Here is a 16,159-nt window from a genome sequence, read left to right as displayed (position 1 = left end):
GCCAACGTACGAGCCGAAATTCTGCTCTAAATAATAGTTTAAATACTGTCGCAAAGGAATATATCTCAATAATATTAGTAAAACAGCGACTGCGGAAGAGAAGATATACAAACAAAACAGATAACATGAATATTGTATGTGTGCCTTTTCATTGTTTTTAATTGCTGTGAAGAGAAATATTGGAGGACAAAATTAGAGAAAACCGAAAACTTATTATGATTATAATGAAGAGACAGAGCACTATAAATTTCAAAAAATTACATTCAAACGAATAAAATTCATGAAGTAAGACCCTTCGATATTGTTTTTAACTAAAGAAAATATATAGCACCGAATGAGGTTTGAACTCAGATCCTCTGATTTAACAACGAAACGCTCCAACTATCACGCTAACGCAGTTCGTCGTTCAATAGAATTCCTGGAGGACTCTAAACTATCACACAAAATACAGACAAACACTGTTGGTATGATTATGAATTACTCACTCTTCGTCGAAGTACAATAGGAAATAAACAATTACTGCTGTTCCTTATTCCGAAAAAGCGGTTAGTTCAAAATGGTTCAAATGGCTCTGAGCACTATGGGACTTAACATCTATGGTCATCAGTCCCCTAGAACTTACAACTACTTAAACCTAACTAACCTAAGGACAGCACACAACACCCAGCCATCACGAGGCAGAGAAAATCCCTGACCCCGCCGGGAATCGAACCCGGGAACCTGGGCGTGGGAAGTTAGAACGCTACCGCACGACCACGAGATGCGGGCGAAAGCGGTTAGTGAGAATGATACAAACACCTTTCCTTGCTATCGCCTGAATTAGGAGGCTTATTGCTTGTTTCGTTTAATTAATTAGTAGAATATGAAGCAATTGGTATGAAGAATGCTTTTTCCAAACTTTCTATAAAAGAAAGTCTGCTATCAAGTCATTGCTTTTGTTCAATTACTTTATTTATGACTGAACGTTTCTAAAACTGAAGACACTCGTCCGTGCTCTGCACTGCAGTCGAGCTCTGGCAACGTCGTTCTCTGTTCATTGGCTGACTGTGTTTTGTGACGTCAGATGCGCAGAACGAACCTAAACTCGGCCGCCGTCGTAAATGACGCGCACTTTAGTAAAACAAAACAGGCGGCCAATTGTGGCGGAACTGACATCGGAATTTAATGCCGGCCACAGTAGAGGTGTGTCTGAACACACAGTACACCAAACACTCCCAGCGCTGGGCCTCTGCACCCGTCGACCCTTGCACGTGCCAATGATAACGCCACATTAGGAACTATAATACAAAACTTCAGCTCTTCTTTGAACTTTCTCCATATGTACGTTAATCCTACCACCGCGCAGCAGAACTCCGAATGAGGACGGACAAACGTAGTGTAGACAGTCTCCTTAGTAGACCTGTAGGCGTTCTGCCAGCAAAACGCAGTCTTTGGTTTACCCACAACATTTTCTGTGTGTTCTTTCTGTGGTGTCACCGCCAGACACCACACTTGCTAGGTGGTAGGTAGCCTTTAAATCTGCCGCGGTCCGTTAGTATACGTCGGACCCGCGTGTAGCCACTGTCAGTGATTGCAGACCGAGCGCCGCCACACGGCAGGTCTAGAGAGACTTCCTAGCACTTGCCCCAGTTGTACAGCCGACTTTGCCACAAGGGGATCACTGACAAATTACGCTCTCATTTGCCGGGACGATAGTTAGCATAGCCTTCAGCTACGTCATTTGCTACGACCTAGCAAGGCGCCATATTCAGTTACTATATGTCTTCTGAACAGATAATATTGTGAATCATGTACCGTCAAGACCGACGTCCATCATTAATGGATTAAGGTTAAGTATCAAACTAATTACGTCCTCTTTCTGAATTCTCATTCCTTGTCATGTTCCAGACCTCACGTCAGTATAGTTCTTCCCTCACGCCAGCCTGCGCGAGCTAAAACGCGTGCATTTCGGACTCCACTCGTAACACGGTGTTGGCTCTCGTGCTAACACAAAACTTTCCAGTTAAAGTTGTTCGTAATTGTAGCTCCTAAGTATTTACCTAAATTTACGGCCTTTAGATTTGACTCATTTATCGTGCAACCGAAGTTTAATGGATTCCTTTTAACACTCATGTGGATGACCTCACAATTTTCATTATTTAGGGTCAATTGCCAAATTTTCGACCATACAGATATCTTTTCTAAATCGTTTTGCAATTTGTTTTGATCTTCTGATTAGTTTACCAGACTATAAACTACAGCGTAATCTGCAAAATACTTAAGGCGGCTGCTCATATTGCCTACTAAATCGTTTATATAGATAAGTAACAGCAGGGGGCCTATGACAGTACCTTGGGAAACGCCAGAAATCGCTTCTGTTTTACCCGATGACGTTCCGTCAGTTACTGTTAGAAAACTGCGGCCTTTCTGATGGGAAATCACGAATCCAATAAAAACTAGAGTAAACTCCGTCCGAACAGGCCTCGGATGACCCAAGGGAACCGACCGGCCGCCGTGTCATCCTCAGCCTACAGGCGCCGCTGTATGCGGCTATGGAGGGGCATGTGGACAGCACACCGCTCTCTCCGCCGTGTGTCAGTTTACGAGGCCGGAGCCGCTACTTCTCAGTCGAGTAGCTCCCCAGTTTGCCCCACAAGGGCTGAGTGCACCCCGCTTGCCGACAGCGCTCGGCAGACCGGATGGTCACCCATCCAAGTACTAGCCCAGCCCGAGAGCGCTTAAGTGCGGTGAACCCACGGGAACCGGTGCTACCACTGCGGCAAGGCCGTTGGCTAATCCAGTCACATAACTGAGACGATATTCCACAAGCACACAATTTCACTAAAGCCGCTTCTGTGGTTCAGTGTCAAAAGCCCTTTGGAAATCTAGAAATACCGAGTCAATTTCAAATCCCTTGTCAGTAGTATTCAGCACTTTGTGTGCGCCAAGTTCTAGTTGTGTTTCACAAGAGCGATGTTTTTTAAAGCGGTGTTTACTGTTTGTCAATAGAAAAAAATGCCTCTGGGCACCATGCCACTTAACTTCTGAGGTCGTCAGTCCCCTAGAACTTAGAACTACTTAAACCTAACTAACCTAAGGACATCACACACATCGATGCCCGAGGCAGGATTCAATCGTGCGACCGTAGCGGTCGCGCGGTTCCAGACTGTAGCGCCTAGAACCGCTCAGCCACCCCGGCCGGCTTTTGTCAATAGACCGTTCTCGAGGTAATTCACAATGCTGCTGCGAAATGATGTCTCGACACTAGAATCGTTTGCTTGCAATCAGCTTCAATCCCCATGTTAGGAACAGTTTGTAATATTGCCTCTGTGTGCCGCTGTGAAATCAATGCGCCTACAATGCAATCGCTGGCTTGCTTGCAGTTGGCTGTATTCATAATGGTAACGACGCTCTGAAATATTGCTTCAGTCTTTGCTATTGTGTACTGGTGATGCGCTCTCAGTGGAATTGTGGAAATGTCGGCTTGCTTGCAGCCATCCGCCACCCCCATGTTAGCAACGCTTCGATGTGTAAGGGGCGGTTACGTGAAAACGAGGCAGATGGCTAAAAGGTAAGTAATTACGAATTTATCCCGCTGTGAGAAAACACGGTCAATGTCGTCACGCAAAAATGTTTGTGCTTACGATCGAAATCGTAATTGTACCCACTAATGTCTTTCTTCAGGGCTCTAAAAATATCGAAATCGCAACGGCAGAGAGCGGGACTGTATGGACGCTGTGTATGGACTCCCCAGCTAAATTTCTGTAGCGTAGTCGAAACGACCTTGGAAATGCACTATGTGATCAAATGTGTCCGGACACCTGACCGAAAATAACCTCGCACCCTGCATTGATAATGCTGGAATTCTGTATGGTGTTGGCCCACCCTTAGGCTTGATAGCTTCCACTGTCGCAGGCATACGTTCAATCAGGTGCTGATGTTTCTCGAGGAATGGCAGCCCGTTCTTCACGGAGTGCTGCACTGAGGAGAGGTATCGATGTCGGTCGGTGAGGCCTGGCACGAAGTCGGCTTTCCAAAACATCCCAAAGGTGTTCTGTAGGATTCAGATAAGGACTCTGTGCACGCCAGTGCATTACAGGGATGTTATTGTCGTGTAGCCACTCTGCCACAGGCCGTGCATTATGAACAGGTGCTCGATCGTGTTGAAAGATGCAATCGGCATCCCTCAATTACTCTTCAACAGTGGGAAGCAAGAAGGTGCTTAAAACATCAATGTAGTACGCCTGTGCTGTGATAGTGCCACGCAAAACAACAAGGGGTGCAAGCCCCCTCCACGAAAAACACGACCACACCAGAACACCACCGCCTCCGAATTTTAAAGTTGTCACTACACACGCTGGCAGATGACGTTCAACGGGCATTCGCCATATCCACACCCTGCTATCGGATCACCACATTGTGTACTATGATTCATCACTCCACACAACGTTTTTCCACTGTTTAGTCGTCCAATGTTTACGCTCCTTACACGGAGCGAGGCGTCGTTCGGCATTTACCAGCGTGATGTGTGGCCTATGAGCAGCCGCTCGACCGTGAATTCAAGTTTTATCACCTCCCGCCTAACTGTCCTAGTATTAGCAGTGGATCCTAATGCAGTTCGGAATAGATATCTGCCTATTACACATTACGACCCTCTTCAACTGTGGGCGGTCTCTGTCATTCAACAGACGAGGTCGGCCTGTATGCTTTTGTGCTGTACGCGTCCCTTCACGTTTCCACTTCACTATCACATCGGAAACAGTGGACCTAGGGATGTTTAGTATTGTGGAAATCTCGCATACAGACCTATGATGCAAATGACACCCAATCACCTGACCACGTTCGAAGTTCGTGAATTCCGCTCCTTCACGATGTCTAATGACTACTGATGTTGCTGATTTGGAGTACCCGGCAGTAAGTGGCAGGACAATGCACCTGATATGTAGAACGTATGTTTTTGGGGGTGTCCGGATACTTTTGATCACATACTGTATCTACATCTACATCTACATCTATACTCCGCGAGCCACCTTACGGTGTGTGGCGGAGGGTACTTATTGTACCACTATCTGATCCCCCCTTCCCTGTTCCATTCACGAATTGTGCGTGGGAAGAACGACTGCTTGTAAGTCTCCGTATTTGCTCTAATTTCTCGGATCTTTTCGTTGTGATCATTACGCGAGATATATGTGGGCGGTAGTAATATGTTGCCCATCTCTTCCCGGAATGTGCTCTCTCGTAATTTCGATAATAAACCTCTCCGTATTGCGTAACGCCTTTCTTGAAGTGTCCGCCACTGGAGCTTGTTGAGCATCTCCGTAACGCTCTCGCGCTGTGTGGGCGGACCGACAGTCTGCATGGGCAGTCCCAGTCTCTCCCCGTCCGATTTCCATTCTTTTGGAGCTCTGAGGAAAGAGGGTCGTGACCGTCGGTTTGTCTTGGACGGAGAGATGCACGCCAGAATACAATCATGGTTTGGTCGACAAGCGCAACCGTTTTTCCGTGAAGGCACTATCCGTCTAGTCTCACAGTGGGATAAATGTATTAACAGTTATGGCGACTACTTTTGAAACAATAAACTATTTACTTACTTTCTTCCCATCTGTCTCGTGTGCATCTGAACGTGTATATTTGTGTCTGCTGCACTGAACCGATGAGGTGCTGACAGCATAATCGCTGGTTTGCATCTGATCGGATGCTATCCCCATGTTAGCAAGGTTATGTAATGCCTCTCCCCTCCTCCCGCCCTCTGCTACTGGGATAAGGATATACTAAGTCGCTTGTCGTGGCATTCGCTGCCATGTTGCCAACCGTGCAATTCTGCCATTCTCCATGTCCGTGAACTGAGGAATCTTGGGAGGATGGCCCAAAGGAAAGATACTGAACTGGTATTAAGGATGCTGCATTTTCAAGTGCCAATCTTGTCATAACAGGTTTTCCACGATTTGGTGCTCCATTCAACCAAATGTCAGGATGGTTTGTTTGCAGAGGGTATTCGATGGACTTCCTTCGCGCTTGTCTGTGACCCTTCATTGTGAGCTGGAATCTCTAATTTCAGCATTAGGGTCTTCTTGCAAAACACGAGGTCTGTTCAAAAAATTCCGAAACTACAAAATTTTTGTGCCCCTACCTTTTACTCATTGTGCATGACCTCCTTCGAGATACTCCCCTCTACAGTTGATACATCGCTCCCAACGCCGCTTCCACTTCCGGAGGCAGTCTCGGTACGCCTCTGCGAATTTTCTTTTATCTCGTCTATAATTGCAAATGCTGGTCCTTTCAACGGGGTTTTGAACTACGGAAGTAAAAAAAATCGACAGGACCCAGATCTGGAGAGTGCTGAAGATGAGGCAGCACAGTGATTTCGTTTTTTGTGGAACAGCCACGCACCATCATGGACGAATGTGCGGGTGCGTTATGGTGATGCGAGAGGCACGAATCGTCTCGCCACATCTCAGGCCGTTTCCTTCTCACTTCTTCTCGCGCGCGTCGCAACGCGTCCCGGTAGTACCATCGATTAAGAGTCCGTCTCCCTGTGGCACCAATTTACGACGAACTAATCTTCCAGTGTCAAAGAAGAGTACCAGCATGGCTTTGACATTTGATCTGACCTGACGAGCATTTTTTGGTCTCGGAGAACCTTTCCCGATCCACTTTGGAGACTGAACCTTGGTCTCAAGATGAAAACCTTACGGTTTTCGTATTGAGACCCACGTCTCATCAACAGTTGTGATTCTCTTAAGGAACATCTCGTTCTAGTTTGGGCGAATCAAAAGCTCTTCGCAGGTTGCCAGGCGAAGGTCTTTCTGGTCTGACTCACGAGCGGTGAGACGAACTTGGCGACAACACGGTGCAGTCCGAGATGCCGTGTCAGCATTTCGTGACGTGGTCCACGTGAAACGGACAGCTGTTGTAACGTGACAGTAAACAGGAGTGAATGTACATCGTTGAACATGGTTTCCTCTGTAAAACTTGGTCTACTAAGTCCGCTCTACAACCTCGAGAAGTGTGTAACGTGAACTGTGAAACACCCTGTATAAAGCCTGTAGATATGTGAGCGCTTGCAGTTGTTGCCTGTGTCCGCTTGTCAGTGCAGACGGTGGACTGTGTCTGGCCGCGGTGATGTCGGTACTCGCACCCAGCTTGCGGCTTGCAGCTTGCGGCTTCGCTAACGCTTGCACCCGCCTGCCTGTTGACGTGCAGAGTCGCTGATGCCGATGGCGATGGAGTCCAGAGGGAACGTGTCTGCAGGGGCAGCCCAGCCGCCGGCGTCGCGATCCGGCGCCCAGAGCCTTCAGGACGTCTGCCTCACCCCGGGCTGCGTGCACGCAGGTCAGTAATTCTACTCCCTTCACTCACTACTTGCAGCTATACACGTACACTACTGGACATTAAAATTGTTACACCAAGAAGAAATGCAAATGATAAACGGGTATTCACTCGACAAATATATTATACTACAACTGACATGTGGTTACATTTTCACGCAATTTGGGTGCATAGATCCTGAGAAATCAGTACCCAGAACAACCACCTCTGGCCGTAATAACGGCCTCGATACGCCTGAGCATTGAGTCGGAGCTTGGATCGCGTGTACAGGTATAGCTGCCCGTGCAGCTTCAACACGATACCACAGTTCATCAAGAGTAGTGACTGGCGTATTGTGACGAGCCAGTTGCTCGGCCAGCATTCACCAGACGTTTTCGAGAGACATGTGGCGAATAAGCTGGCCAGGGCAGCAGTCGAACATTTTCTGTATCCAGAAAGGCCCGTATAGGACCTGCAACATGCGGTCGTGCATTATCCTGCTGAAATGTAGGGTTTCACACGGATCGAATGAAGGGTAGAGCCACGGGTCGTAACACATCTGAAATGTACCGTCCACTGTCCAAAGTGCCGTCGATGCGAACGAGAGGTGACCGAGACGCGTAACCAATGGCACCCCATACCATCACGCCGGGTGTCACGCCAGTATGGCGATGACGAATACACGCTTCCAATGTGCGTTCGCCGCGATGACGCCAAACTTAGATGCAACCGTCATGATGCTGTAAACAGAACAAGGGTTCATTCGAAAAAATGACGTTTTGCCATTCACGCACCCAGATTCGTCGTCGAGTACACCATCGAAGGCGCTCCTGTCTGTGATGCAGCGTCAAGGGTAACTGCAGCCATGGTGTCCGAGCTGTTAATCCGTGCTGCTGCAAACGTCGTCGAACTGTTCGTGCAGATGGTTGTTGTCTTGCAAACGCCCCCATCTGTCGACTCAGGGATCGAGACGTGGCTGCACGATCCGTTACAGCCGTGCGGATAAGATGCCTGTCATCTCGACTGCTAGTGATACGAGGCCGTCGGGATCCAGCACGGCGTTCCGTATTACCCTCCTGAACCCACCGATTCCGTATTCTGCTAACAGTCATTGGATCTCGACCAACGCGAGCAGCAACGTCGCGATGCGACAAACCGCAATCGTTATAGGCTACAATCCGACCTTTATCAAAGTCGGAAACGTGATGGTACGCATTTCTCCTCCTTACACGAGGCATCACAACAACGTTTCACCAGGCAACGCCGGTCAACTGCTGTTTGTGTATGAGAAATCGGCTGGAAACTTTCCTCGTGTCAGCACGTTGTAGGTGTCGCCACCGGCGCCAACCGTGTGTGAATGCTCTGAAAAGTTAATCATTTGCATATCGCAGCATCTTCTTCATGTCGGTTAAATTTCGCGTCTGTAGCACGTCATCTTCGTGGTGTGGCAATTTTAACAGCCAGTAGTGTAGTAAATCATTTGCACTTGGGATTAAGAGGAAATATGCCTTGTAATCAATGTGCCTGCCGACATCAGTCACTTCGTGATAGAGCTGGTGCTGTGTGTAGTGAGAAGAGGAAACATGTGAGAGGCAGGGAGAGTGAGGTATGAAAGAGAGCAAGGGAAAGTGTGTGTGTGTGTGTCTGTGTTTTTGTAGAGAGAGAGAGAGAGAGAGAGAGAGAGAGAGAGAGAGAGAGAGAGAAATGCAGGGCTGTGAAGAAGAAAAGATGAGTGCGCTTGAGTGGTAGAGAAACAGAAAAAGTGTGTGTGTGGACGGGGTGGGGATTAGATTAGAGTAGATTAGTACTTGTTCCATAGATCATGAATACAACACTTTGTAATGATGTGGAACGTGTCAGGTTAATAAAAGGTGTCTATACAAGATATTACATTACACAAAATATTACATGACACTTAATTTTTTTGTGGCGGTTGGGTAAATTACCCACTTACTATATCCAAAAAGTCATCTAATGAATAGAAGGAGTTGCCATTAAGAAATTCTTTTAATTTCCTTTTAAATGGTATATGGCCATCTGTCAGACTTTTGTGGCAGCATAATTTACCCCCTTCTGAGCCAAAGTTAGATTTAACCTTGAGTAGTGAAGATCATCCTTTCTCCTAGTGTTGTAGCCATGTACACAGCTATTGCTTTTGAATTTGTTTGGGGCGGGGGGTGGGGAGCGCTTGTCCGCATGTGTCTGTGTGTGTGAGAGGGGTGGTTGTGTGTGAAAGAGAAAAAGTATGTGTGTGTGTGTGCGATAGACAGAGTCAAAGTGTGTCATGGGTTTATATGTGAGAGAGAAAAAGGCTGTGTGTGTGTGTGTGTGTGTATGTGTGTGTGTGTGTGTGTGTGTGTGTGTGTGTGTCTGAGAGAGAGGAAAAGATGGCATTGTATCATGAAGCTAGATATAGACCTACATGGTACTGAAACTTTTCATGTGTGCTACAGCAATCCCTGAGGTCTCTGGATTGCAATCAGTACCTTAAAGTGTCTACATCTTTGCCAATATGGTGCAGAAGAAACGTAAAATTTTTTTACTCCTTATTAAATTAATACAAAATCTGCACATCACATTTTTCCTCTCAGGATAATGACCCTTTTTAGGACTACTCTTGCTCCAGTCAGTCGTTGTTGTTGTCTTCAGTCCAGAGACTGGTTTGATGCAGCTCTCCATGTTACTCTGTCCTGTACAGGCTTCTTCATCTCCCAGTACTTACTGCAACCTACATCCTTCTGAATCTGCTTAGTGTATTCATCTCCTGGTCTCCCTCTACGATTTTTACCCTGCACGCTGCCCTGCAATTCTAAATTGGTGATCCCTCGATGCCTCAGAACATGTCCTACCAACCGGTCCCTTCTTCTAGTCAAGTTGTGCCACAAACTTCTCTTCTCCCCAATCCTATTCAATATCTCCTCATTAGTTACATGATCTGCCCATCTAATCTTCAGCATTCTTCCGTAGCACCACATTTCAAAAGCTTCTATTCTCTTCTTGTCCAAACAATTTTTCGCCCATGTTTCACTTTCATACATGGCTACACTCCATACAAATACTTTCAGAAGTGACTTTCTGACACTTAAATCTATACTCGATGTTCACAAATTGCTCTTCTTTAGAAATGCTTTCCTTACCATTGCCAGTCTACATTTTATATCCTCTCTACTTCGACCATCATCAGTTATTTTGCTCCCTAAATACGTATACTCCTTTACTACTTTAAGTGTCTCATATCCTAATCTAATTCCCGCAGCATCGCCCGACTTAATTCCAGTCAGTAAGTCAGTGTGAAGTGGTGCGAGGTGAGGTACTGATTTGCGGTGTGGTGTCTGCCCGGACAGCGTCCGAGGTGCTGGACAAGCTGGACCCGTCGGTGGACCCCTGCGACGACTTCTACCAGTACTCGTGCGGCAGCTACCTGCGCACCACCAACATCCCGGACGACAAGTCGTCGGTGAACACCTTCTCGGCCATCAACGACCAGCTGCTGGAGAAGCTGCGGACCGCCATAGAAGAGGACGACTCTGAGGGCACCGTTCCCAGGAGCTTCCAGCTGGCGCGCAAGCTGTACAGCGCCTGCATGAACAAGTGTGAGTACTCGCTTCCCAGCCTATATCTAGAGTTACCCACTGTATCTTCCCCACCTACTTCTTGCTACTCACAAGGGAACCTCCCCATCGCACCGCCCTCAGATTTAGTTATAAGTTGGCACAGTGGATAGGCCTTGAAAAACTGGAAACAGATCAATCGAGAAAACAGGAAGAAGTGTGGAACTATGAAAAAAATAAGCAAAATATACAAGCTGAGCAGTCCATGCGCAACGTAGGCAAGTTCAAGGAGAGTGTGAGCTCCGGAACGCCGTGGTCCTGTGGTTAGCCTGAGCAGCTGCGGAACCACAGGTCCTTGGTTCGAGTCTTCCCTCGAGTGAAAAGTTTACTTTCTCTATTTTCGCAAAGTTATGTTCTGCCCGTTCGTTCATTGACGTCTCTGTTCACTGTAATAAGTTTAGTGTCTGTGTTTTGCGACCGCACCGCAAAACCGTGCGATTAGTAGACGAAAGGACGTGCCTCTCCAATGGGAACCGAAAACATTTGATCGCAAAGTCATAGGTCAACCGATTCCCCCACAGGAAAACACGTCTGATATATTCTATACGACACTGGTGACGGCATGTGCGTCACATGACAGGAATATGTTGTCGACCCACCTAACTTGTACACTTGGCGAATGCCTAAAAAGATTCTTCTACCTTGCCCGATTTAGGTTTTCTTGTGGATGTGATAATCACTCCCAAAAGAGTGATGAAAACATAAGAGTTTGTCACATAAACTGCAACAAATGAATGCAACAGTGTCACAGTCGCACGGTTTTCCCTGTGCTCTGTAAAAACATATGTTTTTAACGTTTTCATAGAACGTCCCCTTACTACGGCGCAGTTACCTCGCATCGGACGGACGGGCGGACAGATAATAACTGTCTGAAAATAAAGGAAGTAAACTTTTCACTCCAGGGAAGATTTGACCCAAGTACCTCTCGTTCCACAGCTGCTCTCGCTGACCACTGGAACACGGCGCTCTTGAGCTCACTCTCTCCTTGATGTTGCTTATCTTGCGCGTGGACTACTCAGTTTGTATATTTTGTTTATTTTTTTCATAGTTCCACACAACTTCTTCCTGTTTTCTCCATTGATCTGTGTTTAGTTTTTCAAGGCCTATACACTGTGCCAGCTTATAACTAAATCTGGGGGGGGGGGGGGGGTTGCGATGGGGAGGTTCCCTTGTCAGGTAGAGGAGACTTTCAGGATTTGTCAAACTACTACTGGATGGTGCTAATGCAATGTGCCATGCTAATTAATAAAGTATTAAAACTTTTTCAAGCTTCCAGTCACGTCAAATGGTGTATTGTTGACCTTCTGTGTGGTGTCACGGCCAGACACCACACTCGCTAGGTGGTAGCCTTTAAATCGGCCGCGGTCCGTTAGTATACGTCGGACACGCGTGTCGCCACTGTCAGTGATTGCAGACCGAGCGCCGCCACACGGCAGCTCTAGAGAGACTCCCTAGCACTCGCCCCAGTTGTACAGCCGACTTTGCTAGCGATGGTTTACTGTCTACATACGTTCTCATTAGCAGAGACTTCAGTTTAGCATAGCCTACAGCTACGTCATTTGCTACGACCTAGCAAGGCGCCATATTCAGTTACTATATGTCTTCTGAACAGATAATATTGTGAATCATGTACCGTCAAGACCGACGTCCATCATTAATGGATTAAACTTAACTATCAAACTAATTACGTCCGCTTTCTGAATTCTAATTCCTTGTCATGTTCCAAACCTCACGTCAGTATAGTTCTTCCCTGCTCACGCCAGCCTGCGTGAGCTAAAACGCGTGCATTTCGGCCTCCTCTGGTAACACGGTGTTGGCTTTTCTGCCAACACAACGTTCTGGACGCATAATCCTCCGCCACTGTGCAGTGCTGGCCATTGTGCAAGTGATGCTAATCGTCCATGAGACTCAGAGGGCCATAGACACGGGTTCCCAGGTAGATGCCGTGTTTCTTGACTTCCGCTAGGCGTTTGATACAGTTCCCCACAGTCGTTTAATGAACAAAGTAAGAGCATATGGACTATCACACCAATTGTGTGATTGGATCGAAGAGTTCCTAGATAACAGAACGCAGCATGTCATTCTCAATGGAGAGAAGTCTTCCGAAGTAAGAGTGATTTCGGGTGTACCGCAGGGGAGTGTTGTAGGACCGTTGCTATTCAGAATATATATAAAAGACCTCGTGGATAACATCGGAAGTTCACTGAGGCTTTTTGCGGATGATGCTGCAGTATATAAAGAGGTTGTAACAATGGAAAATTGTACTGAAATGCAGGAGGATCCGCAACGAATTGACGCATGGTGCAGGGAATGGCAATTGAATCTCAATGTAGGCAAGTGTAATGTGCTGCGAATACATAGAAAGAAAGATCCCTTATCATTTATCTACAATATAGCAGGTCAGCAACTGGAAGCAGTTAATTATCTGGGAGTAGGTATTAGGAGTGATTTAAAATGCAATGACCGTATAAAATTAATCGTCGGTAAAGCAGATGACAGACTGAAATTCACTGGAAGAATCGTAAGGAAATGAAGCCCGAAAACAAAGGAAGTAGGTTACAGTACGCTTGTTCGCCCACTACTTGAATACTGCTCAGCGGTGAGGGATCCGTACCAGATAAGGTTGACAGAAGAGATAGAGAAGATCCAACAGAGAGCAGCGCGCTTCGTTGCAGGATCATTTAGTAATCGCAAAAGCGTTGCGGAGATGATAGATAAACTCCAGTGGAAGATTCTGCAGAAATAGAAGGAGAACCGATAGAGGTACTCAAGGTACCCTCCGCCACACACCGTCAGGTGGCTTGCGGAGTATGAGTGTAGATGTAGATGCTTCTGTCCTTATGTGGCCGTGCTACTGGTAGTGATGAAGCGTCATCTGTTTTAAATTCACATGTCCTTCAAAAAGTGATGGCTGCACGTCCAGTCACCATGTGGCCAGTAAACTAACTTCTGCAGCACTGGCAAAATTTTTTAGTTCTGAAAACTTTGCACTGATTTCTTTACCCTTCAGATCACTTTTAGTCTATTCTTGCAGCCTCTGCCACAAAATATACAGAAGACAGACTGGGCACATTCAGTATGTGATTTACTGTGGCATACACTTATGCGACGTTCTGGAGATAGCAACTTTCTGTGTAGCCAGGTGAAAGCTTTACACTGTGAGAAATGCATTGTAATAGTGGATCCTTGAGGAGGTTGGTGACAGTCCCCTCACTTACATTGAGGGTGAGATTACAGGGTGGTTCATAGGTGTAGAACCACACTAATGAAATAAAAGCGGGTGGATAAAAAGAAAACTAAAGTGAGATGAATGGAAGTAGCAATTTTTGAATGGAAAGGTGGTGATGGGACACAGCAGACAGATAGAGAATTACATGAGGAAAACAATAGCACCTTTCATTTGAGCATAGCTTCATTCATTATCAAATTATGTCCCATTTTACACAGAAGCCAAACGCCAATGACAACACACAAAACCTACAGGATTGGTTACCAAGCGAGGTGGCGCAGTGATTAGCACACTGGACTCGCATTCGGGAGGACGACGGTTCAATCCCGTGTCCGGCCATCCTGATTTAGGTTTTCCGTGATTTCCCTAAATCACGCCAGGCAAATGCCGGGATGGTTCCTTTGAAATGGCACGGCCGACTTCCTTCCCCATCCTTCCCTAATCCGATGAGACCGATGACCTCGCTGTTTGGTCTCTTCCCCCCAACAACCCAACCCAGGATGTGTTTGACGTATGTTATCTTTTTCACCCATTCCTCATTAATTTTAACTAACACATGTACCAGAACGCAAGCAAAACTATCAAGAATCCACTCCTCGAGGCGTGCATGCAGAGCTGCCTTCACATGTCTCCACAAGTAGAAATCAGGTGGACATAAATTGGGGAATGTGGCAGCCACTCCATTGGTCATCTACAACCTATCCATATCCACGAAAACTAGATATGCAGGTATGCCCAGGCAGCTAGCCCCTAATGAGATGAGGCACCATCGTGCTCTTAGTGTACAGTGAATGAACAATGGCAAAACAACACGATAACTCCGTATTCCACACCAAACTGTCATTGTTGATGTCCCATCTACCTTCGATGGATTCCATGAGTGCTGAATGTGACCAGTGTCGGTAAATCTGTTTATTTACATCTCCATTCACTTAAAAATCACCTTCATTCACAAACCACATGTTGTAAGGGAAATTAAAGTTTTTGTACATTCTGAAAACTGAACTGACAGTCTGGATCGTGCTCTGTGGTGTGTTCTAACATTTGGATTTGGTAAGTGTGCCATTTATATGTAACCAAAATCGTCGTTATTGATGTCTGGCTGACCCCAATCTGACTCCAATCTTGGATGAGAGGAGAGTGCTGGACTGGTACTGAATGATGCTTCACCTGTAGCCATTTTCAGTCGTCCACTTTCAGTCTGTCTGAGACAAACAGTTACACAGAATCTTGCAAGAAATTTGGATAGTGGGTGGTCTCTCTGTGTAGTGTTGGTTGAAATCCTCTGTGATAACACAGGCACTCCTCTCTCCCGATATCAGGACAATCCCAATGTGTTCAGTTTCACTTAACGCCATGGCCAGATTTCACAACACTTGTAAAGATGAAATAGCAGTCATAACTTGAGACTGGATAGAACTATGCTCAAATGAAAGGCGATATTGTTTTTCTTGCACAATTCTCTCCATCCAAAACAGCGGCTTCCAAAATAGCTGCCATGTTGGTAACATAGCCCCACAGGTTTTCCCCTCTCTCCCGTCTCACGCTAGGGCCTACTCGATTTTAAATCTCTATTTATACACCTGTGTTTCTTTTATAAGTAAGTTTCTACTCCTATGGACCACCTGATAGATGCCTTGAGGCCTCCGATGCCAGTTCGAGCACCTCGTCTAGATATCACAGTAATCAAACTTTAATGGTGCGGCAATTGGATACCATTGCAGCCGTTCTGGGTAGCCATTTGATTAACACTAGATGCTATGACAGCCTTGCTTTCGGAAGACCCTTCAAGGCCCTGGAAACACCTCTCTATACAGGGTGGTCCACTGATCGTGACTGGGCAAAATATCTCACGAAATAAGCGTCAAACGAAAAAACTACAAAGAACGAAACTTGTCTAGCTTGAAGACGGAAACCAGATGGCGCTATGGTTGGCCCGCTAGATGGCGCTGCCATAGGTCAAACGGATATCAACTGCGTTTCTTTTTAATAGGAACCCCCATTTTTTGTTACATATTCGTGTAGTACGAGA

At 46.4% G+C, this 16,159-nt stretch overlaps 1 protein-coding gene across 3 annotated transcripts in view; it reads left to right on the top strand.

The window, feature by feature from the left end:
* The window catches only part of LOC124553575 (neprilysin-2-like), a 479,037-nt gene that overhangs the window by 380,078 nt on the left and 82,800 nt on the right, over positions 1-16,159 (top strand). For all 3 annotated transcript variants that reach the window (XM_047127420.1, XM_047127419.1, XM_047127421.1), the window contains exons 3-4: positions 7,183-7,311; positions 10,632-10,880. In XM_047127420.1, coding sequence (XP_046983376.1) covers positions 7,183-7,311; positions 10,632-10,880 — 378 coding nt within the window. The remainder of the gene's footprint in view (positions 1-7,182; positions 7,312-10,631; positions 10,881-16,159) is intronic.

Source organism: Schistocerca americana, chromosome 11 (genome assembly GCF_021461395.2).
Source record: "Schistocerca americana isolate TAMUIC-IGC-003095 chromosome 11, iqSchAmer2.1, whole genome shotgun sequence".
In the NCBI taxonomy this organism is placed as follows: domain Eukaryota; kingdom Metazoa; phylum Arthropoda; class Insecta; order Orthoptera; family Acrididae; genus Schistocerca; species Schistocerca americana.
Note: the sequence above shows the minus strand (reverse complement) of the source record. Positions and strands in the feature narration are given on the sequence as shown.